General features: G+C 41.9%; 5 protein-coding genes across 7 annotated transcripts in view; 2 read left to right on the top strand and 3 right to left on the bottom strand.

The window, feature by feature from the left end:
* The window catches only part of LOC103385962 (neurogenic differentiation factor 4-like), a 2,533-nt gene extending 1,394 nt beyond the window's left edge, over positions 1-1,139 (bottom strand). Inside the window, exon 1 of the mRNA XM_025060269.1 lies at positions 73-1,139. Coding sequence (XP_024916037.1) covers positions 73-826 — 754 coding nt within the window. The 5' untranslated portion in view covers positions 827-1,139. The remainder of the gene's footprint in view (positions 1-72) is intronic.
* Positions 1,140-5,247: 4,108 nt separating this feature from the next.
* Positions 5,248-8,311, bottom strand: endou (endonuclease, polyU-specific). Of its 2 annotated transcripts, XM_008320007.3 has the most exons (9): positions 8,176-8,311; positions 7,972-8,094; positions 7,734-7,850; positions 6,822-6,981; positions 6,535-6,740; positions 6,133-6,246; positions 5,949-6,055; positions 5,726-5,868; positions 5,248-5,566 (listed from the first exon to the last, which is right to left on the bottom strand). In XM_008320007.3, the coding sequence occupies exons 1-9, from the start codon at positions 8,231-8,233 to the stop codon at positions 5,452-5,454; spliced, it is 1,143 nt and encodes a 380-aa protein (XP_008318229.1). In that variant the 5' UTR covers positions 8,234-8,311; the 3' UTR covers positions 5,248-5,451. The 2 variants fall into 2 exon arrangements, with proteins under 2 accessions (XP_008318229.1, XP_024916125.1); XM_025060357.1 differs by lacking the exon at positions 7,972-8,094 and having other exon boundaries at positions 8,176-8,270.
* Positions 8,312-9,659: 1,348 nt separating this feature from the next.
* tsfm (Ts translation elongation factor, mitochondrial) lies at positions 9,660-11,182 on the top strand. Its single transcript, XM_025060358.1, has 4 exons — positions 9,660-9,809; positions 10,065-10,187; positions 10,277-10,358; positions 10,586-11,182. Exons 1-4 carry the CDS (start codon positions 9,768-9,770, stop codon positions 10,978-10,980), a joined length of 642 nt encoding a protein of 213 aa, XP_024916126.1. The 5' UTR covers positions 9,660-9,767; the 3' UTR covers positions 10,981-11,182.
* A 308-nt stretch (positions 11,183-11,490) lies between these two features.
* On the top strand, positions 11,491-15,308 carry myl6 (myosin, light chain 6, alkali, smooth muscle and non-muscle). The gene is made up of 6 exons (XM_008320010.3): positions 11,491-11,639; positions 11,964-11,991; positions 13,464-13,607; positions 14,085-14,258; positions 14,389-14,466; positions 14,932-15,308. Exons 1-6 carry the CDS (start codon positions 11,637-11,639, stop codon positions 14,958-14,960), a joined length of 456 nt encoding a protein of 151 aa, XP_008318232.1. The 5' UTR covers positions 11,491-11,636; the 3' UTR covers positions 14,961-15,308.
* Positions 15,309-16,632: 1,324 nt separating this feature from the next.
* The window catches only part of smarcc2 (SWI/SNF related BAF chromatin remodeling complex subunit C2), a 10,130-nt gene continuing 3,371 nt past the window's right edge, over positions 16,633-23,391 (bottom strand). Inside the window, exons 6-26 of one of the 2 annotated variants that reach the window (XM_008320012.3) lie at positions 22,893-22,962; positions 22,728-22,797; positions 22,543-22,618; positions 22,048-22,292; positions 21,837-21,961; positions 21,699-21,752; positions 21,551-21,588; positions 21,317-21,447; positions 21,114-21,185; positions 20,890-21,003; positions 20,661-20,814; positions 20,439-20,549; positions 20,295-20,357; positions 19,953-20,211; positions 19,649-19,810; positions 19,471-19,529; positions 19,251-19,371; positions 18,925-19,088; positions 18,697-18,831; positions 18,223-18,586; positions 16,633-17,828 (exon numbers count right to left, since the gene is read on the bottom strand). In XM_008320012.3, coding sequence (XP_008318234.1) covers positions 17,761-17,828; positions 18,223-18,586; positions 18,697-18,831; positions 18,925-19,088; positions 19,251-19,371; positions 19,471-19,529; positions 19,649-19,810; positions 19,953-20,211; positions 20,295-20,357; positions 20,439-20,549; positions 20,661-20,814; positions 20,890-21,003; positions 21,114-21,185; positions 21,317-21,447; positions 21,551-21,588; positions 21,699-21,752; positions 21,837-21,961; positions 22,048-22,292; positions 22,543-22,618; positions 22,728-22,797; positions 22,893-22,962 — 2,655 coding nt within the window. In that variant the 3' untranslated portion in view covers positions 16,633-17,760. Of the gene's footprint in view, positions 17,829-18,222; positions 18,587-18,696; positions 18,832-18,924; positions 19,089-19,250; positions 19,372-19,470; positions 19,533-19,648; positions 19,811-19,952; positions 20,212-20,294; positions 20,358-20,438; positions 20,550-20,660; positions 20,815-20,889; positions 21,004-21,113; positions 21,186-21,316; positions 21,448-21,550; positions 21,589-21,698; positions 21,753-21,836; positions 21,962-22,047; positions 22,293-22,542; positions 22,619-22,727; positions 22,798-22,892; positions 22,963-23,391 lie in introns of both variants that reach the window. The other variant, XM_008320011.3, reaches the window with a different exon arrangement.

Genomic DNA, 23,391 nt, shown 5'->3' with positions numbered 1-23,391 from the left:
CCGGGGTGCTGTGGGTGCTGAGGGGGGGCGTGGGGGGCCCGTCGTAGGGTGGGGTTCCCACACCGCCGCCGGTGTAGTCATTAGGGGAGTGGTTTTCGTAGGCTCCTCCTTTCCTGAGGTGGAGGAGGTGAGCCGAGTCAAAAGTGCCGTACGGTGGACTCGGCAGTCCTGGAGTGGAGTAGCAGCCCACGCCACCTAGAGGCGGAGGCGTCACTTGCATGTTGTTATTTTCTTCAGGCTTCATGGTAAGATCAGGAGCCGGTCCCAGCTGCAGACACCCGGCCACCAGGTTGGTGGTGGGCTGTGACAGTCCTTTACACAGCGTCTCCATGAAAGCCGTGCTCTCCACGGAGGAACCCGCCTCCAGGGCCTCGGACAGGGCGCAGATGTAGTTGCGCGCCAGTCGTAACGTCTCGATCTTTGACAGTTTCTGGGTTTTGGAATGACAGGGCATGATGCTGCGCAGGTTCTCCAGCGCATCATTTAAACCGTGCATACGCGAGCGCTCCCTGGCGTTGGCCTTCACGCGCCTCGCGCGGAATCGTTCCTGCCTGGCTTTGGTCACCTGCTTTTTCCTCGGCCCCCGTTGTTTGGACTTGTTTTTGTCCTCCTGTTCTTCGTCTTCTTCATCATTAAAGTCGTCTTCTTCATCCTCAGCGCCTTCACTCGCCATCTCCCTCGACCGGTCATTGGTCTCTGCTGCTCTCTGCTGGTGGGGTGAGACCGTTGTCCCTCCATCAGGTGAGCTCATGTCCTCGTCTGTCCACTGCAGAGGACTGACCGCCTCCTCTGCTTCACCTCGTTTCATATGTGGTTTGATCATCATGGCAGGCTAGAAGAGAAGAAGAGTCGAGGTCTGTCAGACACACGTTTTTTTCTAACTGACATCCGTCATCTTCTACCTTTAACAACACTATATCCTATAGTCTTTTATCCTATGTGATATTTTTACCTTTTTATTGAGTCACAGGAACTATATGGTACTGTTTTCTGCTCTTTTTTCTTATTACTTTCAGCCAGAACTCCAGGGTCAACAAAAACAACATGTAAAAATATTAGATTATAATTTTTATATCTAATCCTCAGTCTCATCTGAAGCTCTGATTAACTTGTGTAATCCTCCCCAAACACAACACACATCCATCTATCTATCTATCTATCTATCTATCTATCTATCTATCTAAAAAAAAATGTCAAATAAAAAAAACATTTCTACTAAAAAATCTTTTTAAAAAATGCCACTGGTTCTGATGTATTAAAGAACGGCTGAGGAGAAGTTTCTGGAATAAACTTATTGCACCAAAAATAAGTCAACAAAAAAAACCCAACAAAAAACAAACAAAAAAAAACAACAATGATGTGAAACTATTTAATTATGGATAACCAACAAAAAACAAACCAAAAAAAAAGAAATGATGTGAAACTATTTAATTATGGATGGAAATAATGATAAAGGTAAGATTTAAAAGTTAGTTACAAACTATTTTGTCATTGACATTCAACATTAATAATGAACAGACACTACTGTGTTATTTTTTTTTGTCATTTTTAAAAGGAGGAAACAAAAAAATCTTAAGACTGAATTTCAAACATTAAATGACACAAATGTGTTCATTTACCACATTGTTTTTCTTTCATTATTTGCATATTTCCAGCCCCCTCCCTCTTTAACCTTCGCCTGGTGTTTTAGCAATAATCCAGGTCACCTTGTGAAATGATAATGTCCCTCTGCGGGATAAAGTCACTGACAGGACTTCAATCTGGGCCATCGCAGGATTTACTCCGCGGATGAAGAGCCTACCATGGGATTAAAGGAAGCGTCCGCAGCCCCCCCACCCCCGGAGCAGCGACACGACCGGGGGTCAGACCAGAACTGAAAAGTTGATTTCATAAATCTCTGCTTTCAAAATAATCTCCCCAAAATGGCGAGAAAACTGTTGCTAGACGATTTTCAACAATTAAAACAACAACAAACATAAAAGTCACTTTAACAAACAACAAACATCAAGTGAAGAGTGAACGTTACCAGACGGGAGGAGTTCCTTTGACTTAAAGTTCTTTCCCTTGTGGATCACAGCCTCCTGCGTGTGTGTGCGTGAGTGTGTGTGTGTGTTCATCAAACACCGTGCTGATAATGATGCTCCTGCTGTCACACACTCCGTCTCAGTGCGGGTCTCTGCGGGGGTCTGTGGGTTTTAACCTCCTCCTCCTCAGAGCTCCACCTCCGCCCACTGCTGCAACGGACGAGCGGCAGCTCCCCCGGGGCCGCCCCGCGCGCCCCCGGGTGTGTGTGTGTGTGTGTGTGTGTGGAGGGTAGCGGGGGGAGTGGGTGTGTGTGTGGATATAAGTGGGTTGCCCTAAAAGATTATAATAATAATATGCAACATTTTAATTGTCCACACATAAAGGACATGTAAATTCCCTTGTTTCTCCTATAGAGGGTGCTGTGGATACAGTGTGTAAATGCCCTGGTTTATAATTCCGTTTATTATTCGCTGCAATTAATTACTATTTATATTTAGAATCGTTGTCTCTCTGGGTAAAAGTGAACAACGTGACTGTTAAAAGTATAATTAAAGTAAAAAATGAATGAATTATTATGAATATTAATAAAATGAATTCAAATCAATTGAAACAAATTCACATTCTTTCATACTTTTCTCAGCATCAATGATCTCTGGATGAAATAGTACCTTAAAAGTTTACCACAACACAAAAAACAAATGTACTTAGATCTATTTAATTCTTTGCCACAACACACAAAGAAATCTACTTAGATCTATTTAATTCTTTTTAAATAATTTTTTTTGGCCAAAAATCCTTAATGTTTTTTTTAAATAAAAATTCCTAAAATTAATAGTTGAAGAAAGTATTACTGACATATATTACATGTCCAAATATCTACTGTTTGTCCTTTTTTTTTATACACGGTCGGTTTATATGTCGGACTCCGACTGGTCAGGATTAAGGTCAGAATAAATGGAAGCACAAACAGTGTCTAATGGAGAACGCCGTTGTGTGTGTGTGTATGTATGTGTGTGCAGTCAAACCCTAACAGGGGAGGCCTGGTTCTTTGTTGCAGGCTGGTTTGCGTGGAGCGCGGGGCAGAGACCGGTCGCTGCAGCTGAGCCTAACTGTATGTGACAGCTTCCAGCAGGTGTTTCTCTCCGTCCGTCCCTGGTCACCCAACGTCCCCGCCACCACAGTTTGACTGTGGGTTGAATTCCCTTCTCCTCTTCATCTTCAATGTTGAAGTTAGTTATTGAAAAATGTATTTAATGTAGTGTGTATTAGCTATAATATTCCCTCATAGATTATATATAATCAATCATATATTTATGATATTTTATTTCATTATTCAACATTTTAGGTTGTTGTTCATGTACTCCTTAAAAATAACATATATATATATTATTCCTATACTAGCTACAAAGCCATAACTATATATATAAATAATCATGTAATTATGAAATAATAATTTACAAAAAAAATCAAATGCATTTTTTAGATCAAAATCACTGAATACATATTAAGCTTTTTATTGAATATTTTAAAATATTCTATAAATATTTTAAAGTTTTTATTTATTAAAGGGGTGGGTTATGTTGTGTTTTATTTATTTATTTATTTGGGTGAATGTTACTGAGTGGATAAACAGCAGTATAGTCATGTATGGATTGGTCTGAAGTTTTATTTTCTGATTGATTGGGTGAAACACCTACTATTTTAAACTTATAATAACCTGTGACCTGCTTCACTGCAGCCTGGACCTAAACTTACACTGGCTCATCTGGACTCACTTTAAAATTTTACTCTTCAAACATTGATGTCAGAGCTGTGATCAGGTCGATCGGAACGCTTCAAAATGTTAAAAAAAAAAAAACCCTCAAAGAATGAACGTTGTCCCACGTTTCATGGTCCAACATCAACTTTAGAAATGGCCGACATTTCAGCCAGAAGTAACCCTCCCTCCGGCCCAGCGCTGACCCTGGGGGAGACTGCCGTGATGCTGACCATGTGTCCCCCACCACTGGTTAAAACAGTCGCCCCCGTTCTGCCTGAACCCCTAAACCTCCGTAACCCTAACCCTAAAACCCCTCGGTTGGCCCCCTGTTGTGCGTGCTCATTGGCTGACCGCCTTCAGGCGTCCCTTTTCCACGGGGCCCATTGTCTGGGCCCGTAAGCAGCTTTGTTTCTGCATGTGCAGCTGGGCCGACCCGCGCAGCCATTAGCCGCAACACGCCAAAAAAAAGAGAGCGGGATAATATAATTACAAAACAAAAGTCAGGTGGCTCACGAGATCTGCCAGGAGACCGCCGTTTGGGGAGGGGGGCGACGCAGGGATCTGCTGGCGGGTGGCCAGCTATAATTCGATTATGAAGTTGTGTGAGTGACAAAAGAAACAATCGGATCTTTCTTTCTTTTATTTTCCCCACTGTGATTTAATTTGATTCCATTGAGGTTTTAAAGAAAGAGGGCAGAGTGAAAAGAGAGAAGATTTACTCTTCTCATTTCTGGAGTCAGCAGCTCAGAAAAAACCCACGGTTTGTCCGACAAAAAAAAAAAAACAGAGAAATTCTTCTTCCTGCTAACTTCATTGTCGTCCTGCTGCAGCACTCAGACCTGTGTGTGAGGGCAGCATCAGATGAATTGCCTCTTCTTTTTTTTTCCCTCCCAAAAGCACTGGTCTTGTGCTGTTGTTTTGCATGAATGCACCCAGACTGGAGGACAATGGGATCAGTGGCAGATCCATCTCCTGTAATACTTTCTTTAAACAGGGCTGCGAGTGTGTGTCCCCCTGTTCTGTCGGCAGACCAGGATTTATCCTGTTAGTCACCCTAGATGAGTGAAAGAGTAAAATCAACCCCCATCCCAGCTGGACACACACACACACACACACTTAACCCCACATGGAGATTTATACGTGCTGCTTCATGGACAGCTGATGAGGACAGGTTTAGCTGGTGGCTACTGTTCAGAGCAGGTCAAGCAGAAGAGAATGTGTTAATGTTGTTTTGTTCTGCTAAAGTGTGCATTTATTTTTGGTTTTGTGTGTGTTTTCTTCCTTCATTCAGATCAGATCAGATCAGACAGAAAACACCGGCGTCTCATCTGCACTTCAACACCGGAGGCCGCTGTTGTTGGTGTCAAGCTCAGGTCGTATGAACTGTTCTCTCTTGGTCAACACATTCTCATGCTCTGTAACGCTGTAACACTGTAACTCTGTAACGCTGCCGCCCATATATGGACTGTTTAACGTCTTTATTTGTGCAGTTGGCTCAGCCGAGTATGAACATTAATAATAATAATAAAAAACAACTCAAATGTTAGAGAAAACTAAAATATTATAATATTTTCATTTTAGTAAAATCGCTTTTTTTCATGCATTTGTTTAGATCAGTCTGATTATCAGCATGTTTGAGGAGAGGATGGCTTCAATCTGACGTTGTATCAGGGGCTCGCCGGGAAGGCTGAGCCGATGAATTTCTTTCCGTCGCCGTAGAAAGAATTAGTCCAGGTGTAAGTCTGGATTATGAGATCCTTTCCTCCCATACTGAGACGACACCTGAGGAGGAAGTTAGAAAGAAATAATGACGGTCAGTGATCGTACAGGGATATGACTGGATTCTTTTTCAAATGAAGTCAATTAGTAAAACTGAAGGTGGTTGGGGACCCCCGCAGGGGACAGTGGACAGTGGACATCTCAGGTCAAGTGTCTACTCACTGTTTCCCAGGGCGGGTGATGTAGCAGAGGCTGTAAACGGCGAAATCGAACTCAGGGCTGCAGCCGATGATCGCAGAGCCGACCTGCTTGTAGTAACCGTCCCATTTAAACTGCATTCCCAGCACGTCAGGAAAGGTGGTCCACTGTGGGGGGACGGAGGGAGGGGTCAGTTTGCAGGATTATATAGACATTACTGTGTGTGTGTGTGTGTGTTGGAGCGTACAGACCCGTTGAAGCTGTGGCTGTAGTAGTCCAGCTCTCCTGTCTTTTCAAGAAGATAGAACTGGATCCAGTTGTGGAACCCGGACACTTTTCCCTGTTTGATTTCACCTGTAACACAGATACACTGGACTTTTATTCAAAGTTCAAATATAAGTACTTTTTTTTTTTACTGTTATCTGCCTGACCTGCGAAGATGTGTTCAAATCCACTGGAGTCCAACATGTTGTTGTTGCGTGAGTACAGACCGAACCACATCATCTTCAGATCCTGGAGGAACTCTTCCTCTGTGGCGTAGACGCCTTAAAGACAGAATCATAGAAGAAAATGTAATCATCCTTTAACGATGGTGTGGTATCACCGGTCTGCAGTAACGACTGGTACAGGCTGACCGGTCCTTGGTACAAAAAGGTTGGGGACCCCTGGACTTAATGTAATGTGACCAATTAAAATGACCAAAGACATAACCTTTGAGTAATTTGGGTCATTATAAGGCGGTAAAATTTCCAAGTTTACTTCCTTGAAAATACTCTGCAAAACCTGCACTACACTGAGACGACCAGCGTGGTGTCACTGACGTGAATAGTTACCCTTTGTTAACAGGAAGGCAAAGAGCTCTCTGCCCAGCTCGGTGTTGGACATGGTCTCCCTGATGAAATCCTCCTGCTCAGCCAGCTGCTCTGGACTGAAGTTTTCAGCCTGACCCGTCATTCTTTTGTAGTTATCCAGCACGGACAGGAAAGACGAGTAGGTGGGTCTGGAGAAGAGAGTCTCCTCGTCCAGGTAGCGGAACAATCTGTGACAGGAGGAAGGAGAACATATGTGATGAAGGAGACAGTGATCACTGAGAGACAGTTACAAACAGTCGTCTGCTCACGGCCTGGGGGACAGATCCGTCTGTGAGCTGGTCTGAGAGTTCGGCACCAGAGCCTGAGCATCGATGATCAACTCTGAGGCCGAGGCTTTGTTTGAGTCCAGGGCGTAGAGGGTCTCAGAGAGGGCCTTGATCTCAGAGTCCAGGATCACACTGCCCCCACCTGCAAAACAAAATAATAATAATAATAATAAAAACACATACTATAATTACATCATATTCAATACAAAGTTTCCTTTAAGTTCATATGTTAAGAACATTTTTTTTTAGGTGTGACAATTTCTGTCAAGCTCATGTTTGTGATCAGGTTATATTTGTACATACTTTTAAAAAAAAAGCATTTCTAGGCAAAGCATTGACTGGAAATGTCACTTTCCTGTTATGCAACTCTACAGTGACACCTTGTGGACATGTGGTGAACAACGTTCAACGACGTGAAGAATTTGCCAAAACGGCAAAAATAAAACGTATCTATTAAAGGAAGGACTCGTGTAATTATACAGTTAACAGTATATATGTAAAATGAACAAATATGTAAAGGTAGAGGAAGATACGTCATCATCTTAAATATGAATCACTAAAAACGTGTGAGAGAATTACAGTCATCACCATGTTACAGTGTATAAGAATTAGCAAGTGGTAGATTTTTAAAGTACATTGTTGTAAAGTTGTTAAAGTACATTTTGTGGCAGTTAAAATGACTGTCACTAGTTCCATTGTTACAAATACTTCCAAATACATGTATCATAAATGATAAAATGCTCACGTGTACAGAGAACTGTTTACTCTGAACCATGTGAACGCCACCAGATGTCACTGAAGATAAGCCAAAAAAAGAAAGAAAAAAAACCAAAGGCACGCGTGACACCAGGTGAGCAGTGACCAGGTGACACATGGTGGGTCTCAGTGTCTTACACAGCTCTGTGAAGTCACTGCAGCAGTTCTGGTACTCAGTGCACCTGGAGTTGCAGTGGCACGTGTTCTCAGCGTTGTATTTTTCATCACATCTGTTCTTACACGACGTGGATCCAGCTGGAAAGAAAGGGAGAAAAAAAAAACAAAAACAAATCAACAAATGGTTTATAACAGACCGTTACAAAAGTTCTGCTGTGTGTCAGTAAAAAAAAAAAAGGTCCTACAAATCTTTTCTCACCTGTACAGAATTTAGCATAGTCAGAACAACAATCATTGTAACGCACACAGGAGGGGTTACACTGACAAGAGTAATCACTGTCAGTGCCGTAACCACAGCGACCCTCACATGAGTCCAGGGAGTCTGAATAATATTAAGAATATTACAAATGCAAGAAAATGCAGTTACTTAAAAAAATATATTGTTTTTAAATAAATCACTTACTGCAGTATCCCTGGCAGACAAGGCTCACAAAAATCACAAAGAGACCAACGACCTTCATCTTAGCGCTGCAGCTCCTGAAATGCAGAAGTGACTGTTAACATCTCCCATTTATAGCAACTTCCCACTGACCAATCCTGACCTGGCTCACACTGACCCAACCAGAAGGCTCGGAGGGTTCTTAGCATGTGATCCAGTCTGTACACACCAAAAAAAAAATGTCCAAAAACTGAAACGTGATGTACTGAAAAGTGAGTTCAAAAACAAAAACCCGGAGAACAACAAAATACCTAAAAGAATATAAATAATAGATAAGAGACAATTGTATCTATTTGTGTAATGAATGAAGATAAAAATTACTCTAATTGTGGTATCAGAACAGATGTTAATGTAATATATATAATAAATCATATATGTAAAATATAATATATAAAACTACTTATTAGAGGGTCAAGGTCAATAAATGCTTTTAAAAATACATTCTACAGCAGACAGTTCTACATCTGAGTGGAACAGGAATCTACATATCTGTACTGTTAAAATACTGTATGATCAAAGTGATGCCGTTCACCAGCACCAGGTGATCCAGCTGCTGTGTCTCACAGGGTTTGTGTACAAAGGTTAAGGTTTTCCAGAATACGTCACATGCCTCAGTGACCCTGGACGACCAGGTCACACATTTTTAAACATTTAGATTCAAGCAGTGAAGTTACATGTTAAAAAAGTAAAAAATAATCAAATGATGTGGATTTATAGACATACAGTATCTGTGAGGTCTGTCTGTCAGAAGGAATTGTATGAGTTGCCTTCGATATAACTATTTTTGGATAAAATGACCGGGATGACTGAGGGCCTACACAGAAAAGTCAGAAGTTGTATATAAATATACAAAACAATATGTGCATTTAAATGAAATCAAAAACTCTGGGACGCAGACTTTGCAAACGCAGTTATCCTCCTGTACTGTAGAGGGCGCAAGAAATAAAAAAGGCCCATTTATAATTTCCCGTTCGATCCGCAGCGGCTTCCGTACACAGCGTGGAGTTCAATGACATTCTGAATGAGCTTCCTTCAGAATCGGTGTAGGGATGTCTTTCTCGTTTTTATTCAGAACTGTTGCCAGACATGCTGTTAAGGTGAGCGGACATAAAGTCGTTGTTTTCCTGGGTTCTGAGTTTGTGTTTTACCGCCACGAGTTGTTACCGCTAATGTTTCTGACTGTGATCCACAGCCCACTAATTAAACACTTATGTTGAATAGCAGGAATTGTGAGCGAATTGTTTTTGGAGTAATGTTCTTATATGAAGGAAGGAGCTTAACTTCGATTTTACCTAGAACTACATTTAGACTTTAGACTTCAGGCCATCTATACTGTGTTAAAATAAGGGTAACCCGACTCTGTCTGCTTCTTTAAAATTAATGTCATAATATGTCAAACCAGTAAATATTATAAATACAGGTCTGTCTGTCTGTTTGTTTGTTTGTTTGTTTGTTTGTTTACCTCGTAGGCAGAGAGCTGGCTGAATGAACAGGCCCAGAAGGAAGGATGGAGCAAAGCCAACAAACTTGAAGGCCGTAAAGCCAAGGAGGGTCTGATGGGTCTGTTTGTTGGCGATCAGGCAGCTGTTATGGTAGAGGTGAGGCTAATATGTGATCGAGGCTCGCAGTCACATTTTCATCTCAAGAAGAATCACATTTATATTCATTGTACTGATACAGACAGACACACAACATTTGTTCTCTACAATTAAACAATTTCTGTGGAGCTGTCAGCAAAAATAAAAAATAAATATATATGTATATATATAATTATATATATGTGTGTGTGTGTGTGTAATTTGGTGACTTTTCAGTGAAATTGTTTGTTTTGTTTACTTGTTTGTTGGATGAAGGTGAACTGCGAGACAGACTTTGTTGCCCGCAATGAGAAGTTTCAGCAGCTGGTTAAAGATGTGGCGTTGGCTGCATTGGCTCATCACCAAAACAAAACCGAAAGCAAGGCTGGATATGTCAAGGTGAAGAGGTGTCGTAGTATTACAAGGCATGCTGGGATGTCAGTGTGTGGCATTCATGGACTAGTTCTCATTAACGTATGTGTTTACAGAGTGTCCTGCAGAGTGAGGAATTAGGTCGGATCTCTGTGAGTGAAGGAGCATCACTTACTGACAATGTGGCTCTTGCAATAGGTCAGTCAGAAAATGTGGTGACAAACTAATTTGTTGAAAAAATGTGTGTGAAACATGACTGCAAACCATTATTAGTTGACTAGGTTTAAGGCAATAATGTCTAATGTCGTTATTTGTTTTACTTATGGACTTTAGTTAAAAAATTCTACAGCATCCTGTAGTTATACAAATATTCCCGTCAAATAAATACATGACATAAACATCTGGACTGTATTTGTGTCCTCTAGGTCGCCTAGGGGAGAATATGTCAGTCAATCGTGCAGTGACGATCAGCGTCCCTGCTGAGTGGCACATCGGCTCCTACGTGCACGGGAATGTGAGCGGTCAAACTCAGGTGTCCATGGGACGATACGGAGCCCTGATCATTTTCCAGGGAGGAAACGAGGCCGAACGGGAAACCTTAGGTCGTAAACTGGGGCAGCATGTCGTGGGAGAAGCCCCCCTGTCCATGGGCAACATGGACGACCTGCCCTGCGGCGAGGCTGAGACCCGTCTGCTGCCTCAGACCTTCCTTGGAGACCCCAGCAGGACTGTGGCCCAGTTCCTTAGGGGCCAACAGGCCCGAGTCTTGGACTTTGTCCGATTTCAGTGTGGAGAAGCAGCCAGTGAGAAAACAGAATGAACAGAGATATTCACCTGTGATGTATTGTCTGAGAAATAAGATAAATGTGCACTTTTTAAGTTGTAAACCATGAATTTAGAATTAAGACATCAAGATCTACAAATAATAGCAGCAGTTATTTATCAATAAAATGTCATGATCATGAAATCATTGTTTATTTTACATTGTCACCAAATGTAAAATAAAAAGATTTACTCTGTCAGTATTCCAAGTTATTTTCCTTTAAATTTCAATGAAAACTTAAAGTTTTATATATTTATATAACGTAATAATATTAAAGCAGCTCTGCTCCTGATGTTAATTTAGAAACAAAAAATATGTAATTGTAATAATTAAAACAAAAGCGTGGCTTGTATTGGGAAAAATACTTTTTTTCAGAAAAAATAAACATTAAAAAATATATACAGTACATTGCAGTATCACCGTTTGAAGAGAAGAAAAAAAAAATCAAACATTTTATATTTACGTCAGAAAAAGAAACCGAGAACGCACGTTGTGGGAGAGAGTCCCGTGATTGGCTGTGGCCTTATAAACTGCAGTGACGTCATCGTGGATGTGGGCTGAAGAAGCTGCTGGAACTCTCTTCACTAAACACCGACCAGAGATATCGGAGCTGCTGCTGCTGTAAATCCTGGGCCCCGTTTATCACAGCAGACATGGTAAGTGTGTGTAATATCACACGCTGATGTGTTAACGTGTGTAAAACCTCACGGGGAGGAAGTAGAGAAATGTTTGACTTCGTGTATTTGAATGCTAATTTAAATAAACCCAGATTATCGCGGCTAGCTGCGTCTCCCACCGGCCTGCTGTGAACGCTTTAAACCTTTTGCAAAGATGCTTTAACGTATTTTGTTGTCGAATAATTGTGTATATGAGTGTTTTAAAATTTAAAAAATGACACTAATGTCCGTCTCTTCTCTCCGTCCCACCCCCAAAACACCTCCGACCACCACACCCCTCTGTTCGAACACTGCCACAACCAGTCTGACTTCTCAGAAGACCAGATCCAGGGTGAGTTCACGACACTTTGCTGCTGAAATAATTCACCGTCAACTCTACAGTGACATCCGTTCAGATGTTCAGTCCAAGAACCACCAGATTAAAACTATTTGATTTAAAAATAGTTTTAAGCAGGTGTCACCGGCTGAACGTTCTCCATAGTCAAATAATCCCTTTCTAATCACTGCGGTAGATTCAAGTGTTTATTTATTTTATAATCATGTAATTTTACTTAAATAATCTTTTTTTCTAAACTTACCCTGTTAAAAAATAAAAAATATAAGCAGTGATGTTCTGACCTAGACATACTGAAGTACTTTGAGATACTATGGCCACATTTAAATGGTTTTTATTTCACAACTTTTCACTGTTTAAGGAACTTCATCTGTCAATAGCTCTAGTTAACTGTTTGAAGAGGATTAACTAATTACTTAGTTAATAATTACTTATACTAATTACTTACTTTCACTTGAGTGAGTGAGTTGCATAAAATATGAACTAGTCCAGCAGGTTAGCCTGTTTAAGTTGTTTCATTGGCTTATAGTATAATTTCATAAATAGCACTGACTAATTTGTGCATTTTATGGACTAAATGTCTCATTAAATATATAGGAAAAAACATTATCTACAATTAAAAATACATTTTATGGACTAAATGTCTTGTTAAATATATAGGAAAAACATTATCTACAACTAAAAATTATAATTATAATTATAATAATTAAGGGCGCTTTGGCCCAGAGGCAATGTCTCTGTCATTTGGTGTGGAACCCCAGGGTTCACCTCCTGGGCAAGTTCGAATCCCAGTTAGGGCGGTTGGTACCTTCCAGTGGACTCACCACCTGCAGGAAGGTTTGGTACGGTGCAATGTGATTTGGGTGGCAACTGCTGCCCCCGCAACCCGGTAACGGATAAGCGGATGAAAATGGATGGATGGATGGATTTTAATAATTAAATTTTTTTGGGTTCTCATTTAGGTTTGTTATTAACTTTAACAATAACAGTGTGATTTATCTTTTAATGTTTGTGCTCACAGACAAACACAACCAAAAAAAAACAAGAAAAAAACGTCCTCCTTTGTGGGGCACAGACTAAAACGATGGTGTATGTAGAGATATGCATAGTAAACACACACACACACACAGACTCCAGGTCTCTGTGTCTTATTTCACCTCCTTTGTGAAGTGAACAACACAGGTCGATGGATACATTTCTGTGCAACAGTGTGAGAAGGTGTCATGTTTTTACTGTGACCAACACAGTGGGAATAAACCTAACTATCCACTTTACTTTACCCATGCTGCACTGCCCTAAGAGCTGTATTTTTTCCGACAGTTGAGCGACACATAAATCCCACATCTTATTTACTCAGATTAAACTCAACTTCTTGAATGAAGTTTCCAACCTTTGTTAGTTTTTACTCTAATGTTCCTCGAGCGAACGCACAACACGTCAGCGTCTGAACTCCTCTGTCCTCGTGTCAGAATATAAGGAGGCCTTTCTTTTGTTCGATCGGACCGGTGATGGGAAGATCACCTACAATCAGTGTGGCGACGTCATGCGTGCCCTGGGACAGAACCCGATCAATGCTGAAGTTCTCAAAGTCCTGGGAAACCCTAAAGCAGAAGGTACACACTGTCATACTAAATCACTTCAACCTGTCGTGGTAGTACTGATGAGTAGAAATGATACTTTAAAGTAAACATGTATTTTGCTGCTAAATCTTTTTCATAATTTTATGATGCTAGTTGTTTTTGGACTACACTGGTCCAGGAATGATCTGTACTGTAGCTTTATATTTGAAACTGTGGAACAGCTAATCACAAACAACTTTTTTTTTCTTACAAAAATTATATTTTTTAAAATATATTTTAATAATTAAAATATACAATATTCACTGATGTTAAGTGGCAAATTCTAAATTCAAGTGATTAGTTTTATACTATGATCATTTATTATTGGTGTTAAACACTTTTTACTGCAATTCCTCTACTGGCCAGCAGAGGCTGATGTGGTAAAATTCCTTTAGACATTTAATAAACAAATCAACTTCTCTGAAGACGTTGACCTTATTCTCATGTCGTCCATTATTAACCCCACTGCAGAGATGAATCATAAGATGCTGGACTTTGAACAGTTCCTGCCGATGCTCCAGGCCATCGCTAAGAACAAGGACCAGGGAACGTACGACGACATCGTGGAGGGTCTGCGAGTGTTTGACAAGGAGGGGAATGGTAAAGTGATGGGAGCAGAGCTGCGTCACGTCCTCACAACTTTAGGTAAACATCAGTGGCTGGTAGTGTTTGTCCTTTATCAAAGTTAACCTCGGTGTGAGTTACTGTTGTAAAAATCAACTCAGATTAACAAGCTGAGAAATAATAAAATAATATGTTTTTGTGTGTTCACCAGGTGAGAAAATGACGGAGGAGGAAGTGGAGACGCTTCTAGTGGGACATGAAGATGCCAATGGCTGCATTAACTATGAAGGTAACACAACAGTTAAAGTGGACAATTAATACAAGCCTCGCATTCTTGCACAGAGAGCTGAAGGGAAACTGTTTCAACCTGTCCGTACATGCACTGAGGCGGTGTGTTTCACCCCCAAAAATGTAGCTCAGCTGCAGCAGACCACAGCATACATACATGCATTTAAAGTTGGACGTTTCCATAGAGTTTCATTTATTTGAATCCAGCTGGAAATGCATATTCCCTGTGCAGTACCATTGCTGGCCAACAGGAGGCCAACAGCCCCCTTAGACATCTGTTCAGGAAATGACAACTTTTTAATGTAGTTATTTGTTTTAATAATAACAATAATTGAGTCCCTTATTTGCCCCCTCCTCTGGGAATTGAACCCAGGACCCTGTGGCTCAGTTTGACCTCCAGTCTCAGGATTAGTTCTAATCCGTGTCTCTCTTCATTCTTATTTTATCTCTGCATCTCTCCTGACAGAACTGGTCCGGATGGTGATGAGTGGATAAGCAGGAGCAGAACATACACTTCCAGCTTTAAAGCTACTCCTTAGTATTTTTGTACCATGTGTCCTGTCGTCCCATCTTGTCCCCACCTGTTTCTGTTCTCTTCATTCCTTTTCTTTTTCTCTTTATTTTTTTATGGATGTCTTTACTTTTTTTAAGTGCCTTTTTTTTATCCAAAGCATGAAGACCTTCTCCTCTAATGGTCCAAGCACAATTCAGTCTCTCTTGCATCAACAGTACTTCCCCTCGGCGTCACTCAGCAGTTGTCCACTGTCCCTCACCTCGTCAAATGGACATGATAATGTGAAATGTTACATTTAACAGTGTTGAATAAAATCCTCTACAAAAACAGTTTATATTATATGTATATATGTATTTTTATATATATTGCATTTTTACACAAGCTTGAAAATACTCCACACTATATAAATATAAATGTGTATATATATATAAATATATACGTATATGTATATATTTATATATATTGCATTTTCGCTATACAATCTTGAAATCGTGAAAAGAAAACTCCACACATTCACTCCTCTTCACATCTTTATTTGCCCCTCAATATTTGAATAATATTTAAAACCTAAATTGATTTTTTTTTTTATTCTGTCTTTTTTTTTTCATCCCCTAATAATAAATCCTGGAGGCTGTCAGCACTGATGTGATGATTTACTGAGGAAAAGATCAACTCCTACTATATAACAATAATAATAATAATAATAATAATAATAATCAGAAAGGAACGGCTGCTACCTTCAGCACAGTGAAAAAAACATACAGAAACTGAACACACACTTATTTCATATCACAAAGTCCACACATCGTAGTAACAACACAGATAAAAGAAGTCCATGTCGGCTCACGCGCCGCGGCGGTGAGGACTGCAATACTGACTGGATGAACCTCCAGGGGGCGGTCAGACCTCCGGGCTGGAGTGGAACTATGAGGTGACGTGTGCAGAACTGGGCCATGTTTCCAACATGAGACACAGAACAATGGCACTGGTAATCAAAACTGAATGGTAATATATGGTGAGAGCTCACACACACACACACACACACACACACACACACACAGCTAAAGAGGACAACGCCAAAACACATTATTTTATGTGAGAGGCCGGCGTGTCCAATGTCGGCTCACGCGCCGCGGCGGTGAGGACTGCAATACTGACTGGATGAACCTCCAGGGGGCGGTCAGACCTCCGGGCTGGAGTGGAACTATGAGGTGACGTGTGCAGAACTGGGCCATGTTTCCAACATGAGACACAGAACAATGGCACTGGTAATCAAAACTGAATGGTAATATATGGTGGAGAGCTCACACACACACACACACACGGCATGCGTTCACGTACACGCGGCCACACGTCCGACTGATCGGACAGAGCCGTCTGAATCGTACTCGACAGTGGAGAGGCTAAATAGAGGCTAATAATGTACAGGTACAATGTGGACATATCAAAAAGGACGGAAGAATGGATGGTAAAAAAATATAAAAGTTGACAGTTTTAAAAATTGTAGATATCAATGACACGCTTCTCAACTATCAGCCAATAAGGTGCATGCTCTCGTATTTGACAGCATTGACATTTCTTCCAACCGTATGAGCAAAAACAGACAGTAAACAAGATTAAAAAAAAAAAAAATCCCTTCATTTTCCCCTACAGCCACTATAAAACAAATGGAGTAAATGTGAATATAAAACATTTTGGTTAAGCCATTAAAACAAAGTCAAAACAAAGTCAAATTCTTTTTTTCATAAACATAAAAATGGTTGCAGGTTTAACTGTTTTTTTCTTCTTCTTCTTCTCTCCTCTCCCAGTACGTCCACTTCAGTCATTTCTTCTGAAACAAAACTACATTCACACAGAAATACAGTCTGGATTCATTTAGATTTGTAACACTGCGGTGCCAAAGTGACACATTGATAAGTGCTGAACAACAGAGTATCATCAAGTCAACCAACGAGGTCTTTTTTTTTAAAGACATAAAACTGCCAGTACGCGTGTTAGTCAGGGAACCATAGGTTTGGTCGTAACAGGAGGATCCAGTTTACAGTACGTATTTTTTGAAGCACATTCAAACAGTCTTCAGTTCATTTCAAGCTTGGTTCTGGTTTGAACTTTTTTTTTTTTTTTCACCCTTTACCGAGACTCTTTTTAGACACGTGACCATCACCACGTTCATGTACCATGTAAATCAACAATGGAGAGGACTGAGTGATACTCCCAATCATTTGTTTCACACCTTCGGTTAGTAAAAGCATTTAAGACAACAGAAGGATAATATAAGTGCTCAAGTTCAATTATCTGGAAGCTTTAAGTCTTTCGAGACCTGGGGAAACATTAAAAGTGCATTTTAATTAGTACCTACAGTAAAAGGAGGATTGGGGAAACTCTGGAGAGAGTATAAAAAACATCGGACTTCATGAAACGTCTACAACACTGACAACACCGACAGACGAGTGTGTTCTTCTCCTTGAGCACCAGCGTGAAGGTCGGCTCTTGGTCGAGCAGGTCACTGGTGTGCAGCTTAAAATAATGAAGTGAAATGTTCTGTCCGCTCCGTCGTCACAGGACAGACAGCTTCTGTAGGATTTCCTTTTTCTTCATTGGCCCATTCAATTCAATCACTAAAGAACAGTTTTGTGTTTTTTTTTTTCAGTCAAAGTACAGGTTATTTGATTTACGCCTCTCCTTCTCACATGGATTGTTCTGTTGGGATAAAACCTCCGGGTTTCACGACTTCACTTCTTCGTTTTAGATGAAACAGAGTGGTCAGAGTCAATTGGGTTCTCACTGTGGAGGGACCGGGACTGGAGCTGCAGGGTGGAGTGTTTCTGTGGTGTGGGTGGCGCTGGGCTCTGGAGAAGAAAGATCAGAAAAAAAATGTTAAAATTGCTTATTTTAATAGAAGAAAGAGCAGAAGAATAATCTTTAGAATGAGCTACGACAATGGTTCTCAAAGTGTGGGGCGAGCCCTCCCTAGGGCCAATTTATTATCTTCTACATTTGTGTCACAGTAAAAAAAATGTCAGAGCTTTTGGAGTTACAGTGTCAGAAATAATAGTTCCTGAAGCTGAAGCAGTAGCTGTGCCACTTCTGCCACCATGTGGCCTTCAGTAAAAATAAGAGAAGTTTGAGTTGAGAAAAAAAGCAATATTTCAGAACCTTTTTCCAGTTTTCCTCTAAATACATTTCAGTGAAAAAATCTCAAGTATTTGTGATGAAGTGTCCAGGAGGATGCTGGGAACTCACCGTGATGTACAGGTGTAGTGCTTGAGCTGGAGTGAGGAGCTGGAGCCTGGCTCTGAGGGCGAGGAGGAGACGTGTGAGCACTCTGAGGTGTTTGGGGCTCAGGAGCCGGGGCAGATGAGGCCACGGGTGCAGGGCTGGCAGCCGGCGGCGGTGCTGGTGTGCTGGGGGCTTGCTGAGCTGCTGTCACGCCCTGCTGCGGCGGGCCTGAAGACGCCGGGGTGGAGTGGGTTCCGCCGGCCTGGCTGTGCTGCTGGTGCTGGATCTGCTGGAAGTGCTGCTGTCGAGCCCTCATCTCAGCGTATTTGAGCTGCTCCATGTGGAAGGACTGACGGTCGGCCAGCAGCTGCTGCCGCTGATACTCCAGCTGAGGACATGCAGACGCAGGGGAAAAAAGAGTGACTGGTTTTTACAGGTGGACAGGTGTGTGTGTGTGTGTGTGTGTGTGTGTGCTGATACACAGAACCGAACACTCACAGCCTCCCTCTCTCTGTCCATGATGGTTTCTAGTTCTTCAAAATGTCGCAGTTTAATCTCCAGCTTCTTCATTTGTGTTTCCACCAGCAGAGCCACCAGAGATTTGATCTTCCTCTCTTCCACCGCAGCAAGGTGCTGTAACAAAGGGACGATCGGTTTAAAAAAAAGAAAAATGCAGCTACACACGTGAAGAGTGAATCAGGTGAGACTAAATATAACAAACGTCACCTTTGCTTTGACGGCAGCAGCAGCAAGAGCAGATGCAGCAGCAGTCGCCAGGTTCCCCTCTCCGACGTCACGCTCTATCTTGGCTTTTCTTTCTCCTTCACTGTCTCCTTCTTTCTGTCCTTCCTCTGTCCCCTCTTTCCCCTCCTTGTCCTTCTCACCGTCACCTGAGACAGAAAAACATTTCACTTTAAACTGAGCATCAAAAGTGTTTCCTCACAGAATATAATCACTTCTCAAATCTCTTGTTGTTTGCTTAGTTGCTTTGCTTTTTCGTGGACAGAATTACATTTTTTACATAATTGGGACATAATGTTGTCCATTCATACCCATCTCTGACTCCGTCTTGTCTGCCTCCCTCTCTCCTTCAGGCTCTCTGGCTCTCTCCTCCTCCTTCTTTCCGTTCTCTGTCTGTTTTTCCTCTTCCTCAGTCACCGCTTCTTTGTTGTCCTGAGAAGGAAACATTTTAAACCCAAGGAAAACAATTCAACAATCAGGACATTTTCTCCTTCAAATGCTTGTTTTGTACTTCTGAAACAGCATCATTACCTTGGCCTCCTTCTTTTCTTCAGTTGCTTGGTTGTCATTCTTGCTGTCATCAGTACTTTCTTCTGAGGTTGAAACAAAAGACAATCACAAACTACTCCTCGTAGTTTATCCCGTTTCTACATTTCTGTTCCTGTCTTCGTTGTGTGTGTGTGTGTGTGTGTGTGTTGGACAACTTCACTCGGTCTTTCTCCTTCCTCCAGGCCAGTGCCTGCGATGCCACTCCCCTCCAGGCCGTACAGAGGGTCCTGTCGTCCGCTGGACCTCGCTGCCTCCTCCACACGTCGTACATGAGCCTCGACCAGCGCTGCAGGAACTTCCTCTTTCATGCGAGAAAACTCCTCTGAAATACATAACGAAGTAAAAAAGTCAACTTCACTTCATCCAGTGATTGACACCATTGGTGTGACAATGGTGTTTACTTTTTTTTTTTACCATTGGTGAGACAATGGTGTCACACCAATTTTTTAAAAACCTCTTCTCACCCAGAGCAGATTTAGCTGCAGCGGAGGCGACGCGTGGATCGACCACGGAGGCGAGGAAGGCCACTGTGCTCATGACAGGGTTCCCGGCCTGGCTGAAAGGTACGGGCTGGAAGGCCAGTGGACCCAGGGTGGAGGGGCTGTCTTCTATGTAGGGATCCTCGATGGGCAGTCGCAGGAAGTGAAGGATACACTCGTCCTGTGTGCGGCTGCCAACGTGTTCCGACACCTTGTTCCAGTCGTCCTTGTACATCTCCAGGCCCTGAAGTAAGAGATTAGTTTTAGCTGACAATTTATTTCCAATTGTTAAATTCTATGACGACAGTTGTCTGACAAACTTTTCACCTCCAGCAACAGCAGTGTTTCCTGCTCCGTCCACTCCCTCATTGAACTGGCCACACTCTTGCTCTGCACACACAAGCATTGACACTGTTTGATAAAAGACACAAACGACTCTTCGATGATTCGCTCGTCCTCCTGAACTTGTACCTTCACAGTCTTCTTGCTGTACATGTCAGTTCTTAATCCAAAATTCTGCAGATCTGCAGGTTTGTCCTTCACTTTATCAGGGAAGGACATCAGCTGCTGGGTGGACGGAGTCTGAAGGGGCAGAATGGAGAAAACAGGCAAATGACAATCACATCACTCACGTCTGAGTGTCGGTGTTTATGTCCTGTGTGTGTGTGTGTGTGTGTGTGTGTGTTTGGAAACCTGGGAGGCCTTGGGCTGCAGGGGCACCAGACTGGACGGAGTGTCTGCCAAGACATGGAAGTGAGAGGTGGGTGGAGGACCCATGGGCGTGGGCCGGCTCTCAGAGTCCACCTGGTAGTTGATCAAACCCCACTGCTCCAGGAAAGCGTGGACCCTGCAGGACAGCACACAGGACAGAGTTCACCAGAGGAACAGCGTGGAATCGTCTCTGTCCTCGGTCTCCATCTACCTCATGATTGCACAAACATCTCCTGCTAAGTTCCTGCGGCAGGCGGTGGAGGTGAGGTACTCCTGAGGGTTCAGTCTGTAGGTGTCAATCATGAAGTTCCTGTACGCTAAATAACTGTTGAGGAAAATGGGATTACATCATATGACGTTTGGTTGCACAACACTGTGGTTGATCAATCAAAGTAAAACTTTACTGAGAAAAAGGCTCTGTCACTAAACACTCACATCTCAGGCGTTTTGGATTTGTTCTTCCCGTTAAAAAACTCTGGCAGAGCTCTGCGCTCAATGGCGTGAACACTGGAGGTGAAAGAACAAGATTATAATGAATCACAGCTGAAAACTGGAACTGTTCAAAATCATCTCTACAGACGTCACAATCAGCAACTTTGATTTAAAAAAAAACCAAACAAATGAATTGTTTATTTCACCTGTTGTAGTCAAACCATGCAGCGTAGCTGGGTATGATGATGTGGTGAGTCTGTTCAGTGACGTTGTCCTCATGAAGGTCTGTGCCTTTCACTGGTTCACCCTTCACACTCGGAGAGCCTTCCTCCTCTTCCTGTTTGAACACACACACAGACACACACACACACACTGAGAATGATGTACGTTCTTTCTGTCAGCACTGTTCCGACCTCTTCAGTTTTAACAAACCACCTCACCTTCCCTGTTGTTTCCATTGACTCATCTTCCTGCTCATCTGTTCAAATCCCCAAATGACAGGATACAGGAAGGAGAAATGTATAAAAAAAAATCAAGATAAAAAAAATAAGACCTGTCAGTATTATGAGGATGTTTATTTTTGCTCACCCAGGTCTGTTCCACCTTTAACTGGAGTTGAGTCCGAGTCTTTCTTAGTGTTATCTGCAACAACAAGTACTCGTCAGTACTCTTTAATAATTCAATCTGTATGTGTTATATTTATTTATGATTTGTAAACTTGCGTACTTGTCTTGGCTGGGTTTGCCTCTTCTGATGCTGGAACAGGGGAGGCTTCATCCAGGTCTTTACTGAGGTCTTCTTGTTCCTCCTCCCTCTGACCACGTTTGGATTTAGTGTACGGTGTTGTTGGTCTGTGACGGCACCAGCAACAGGAAACATTTTAACATTTGAATTAAGATTCCTGACAGTGAAACAAACAGCAGTGGGATCAACAAACCCTTTTTTGGTGTTTTTCTTCTTGCTCTCCTGAGGCGGAGGAGTGGGTGAAGGCGACGGCGAACGCTTTCTCTTCTTGGCACTGCCTGGCTTCTTGTCTCGCCTCTCATCAGGAGTGGTCACCTCATCTGTCAGGGTCTTGGCAGAGATCCTCTTCCTCTTAGGGCAGCCCTCACCGACCTCGTAGTCCTCCTCGTTCATCCACTCATTGTACTGATCCAGGTCTAAAATCCACTTGGCATGGACCTGTGTTTTAGGTGTCGCAAAAAGAAAAAGCATTTAAACTATTTCAGATCAAGTCATCAACAGAAACTCTCACTGATCTGTACTTTATTCTGTCTTATCCTTTAAGACCAGGAGCTAATAGCTGTCATAAATAAAATAGTGAAATTGCTATTCCCACATTAACATTTATAGTTTTTCAGTATCATTGGCTTTTAAGGAAGAAAAAAATTTAAACCTATTTTTAAAAAAAAACAAAAACAAAACTTCGTACCTTCCTTGGCTTTTCCTGGCTGGGAGCATCCTCCACAGCAGCTTCTATCTCACTAGCTGGGATCCAGGTATCGTAACTGCGCAACGACAGGTTAAGTCATTAGAAACACTGCAAATGTGGAAAAGTTATAAGTTATTATGTTGCATGCACACAAGCTGTCGAACCATTATCATATCATGACAAACCTGTCAGGAAAATAACCCCAGTGAAGCAGCACTTGTTTATCTCTCTTCATCACAGGACGCACCCACTCCTCTGGAGCAACAAGTGAAAATAAAAAAGGAAGTCCATCAGTGCATTAGACTGGATTAAATCCACAACAACACACTGTACTGTGTTTGAAGCCTTACCTTCCTCCAGACTGGCAGGAATGGGCACCACAACATGAGAACTGGAAGCCTTGTCTTCAGTCACTGAGCCCTACAAAACACACATAACCATTATTTATTTACTTTGAAATTGAAACTTTAAAAATTATAACTCACCATATGTATGGGATTATGGACACAATTTGACTTAATATCTTAACTTAATATCTAAAGAAACCGAATTTGGAACAACAACGAAGTGACGCCTTAAACACAAAGTAAAAGGGTAGGACAGAGGCGGGGCAGGGAGTGGTTACATGTTACGTTCAAGGACTTTCCGTTATTGTATTTTAACTGACACCTGATAGTCCACTTACTGGTCATTCATTCATACGTTATGTGTTATTTAATAGTCTTATGACGGTGAAGCCCTCTCCGTAAGAACAGCTAATAAGAACACGTCACAAGACACTAAGAGACGTTTCTGAAGAAGAAGAAATTACACTTTAAAGTCGGATAATGAGAAAACCCAATTATCCTC

Source organism: Cynoglossus semilaevis, chromosome 11, assembly GCF_000523025.1.
Source record: "Cynoglossus semilaevis isolate Cse_v1.0 chromosome 11, Cse_v1.0, whole genome shotgun sequence".
NCBI lineage: Eukaryota > Metazoa > Chordata > Actinopteri > Pleuronectiformes > Cynoglossidae > Cynoglossus > Cynoglossus semilaevis.
This window is presented reverse-complemented; position numbering and strand designations above follow the sequence as displayed.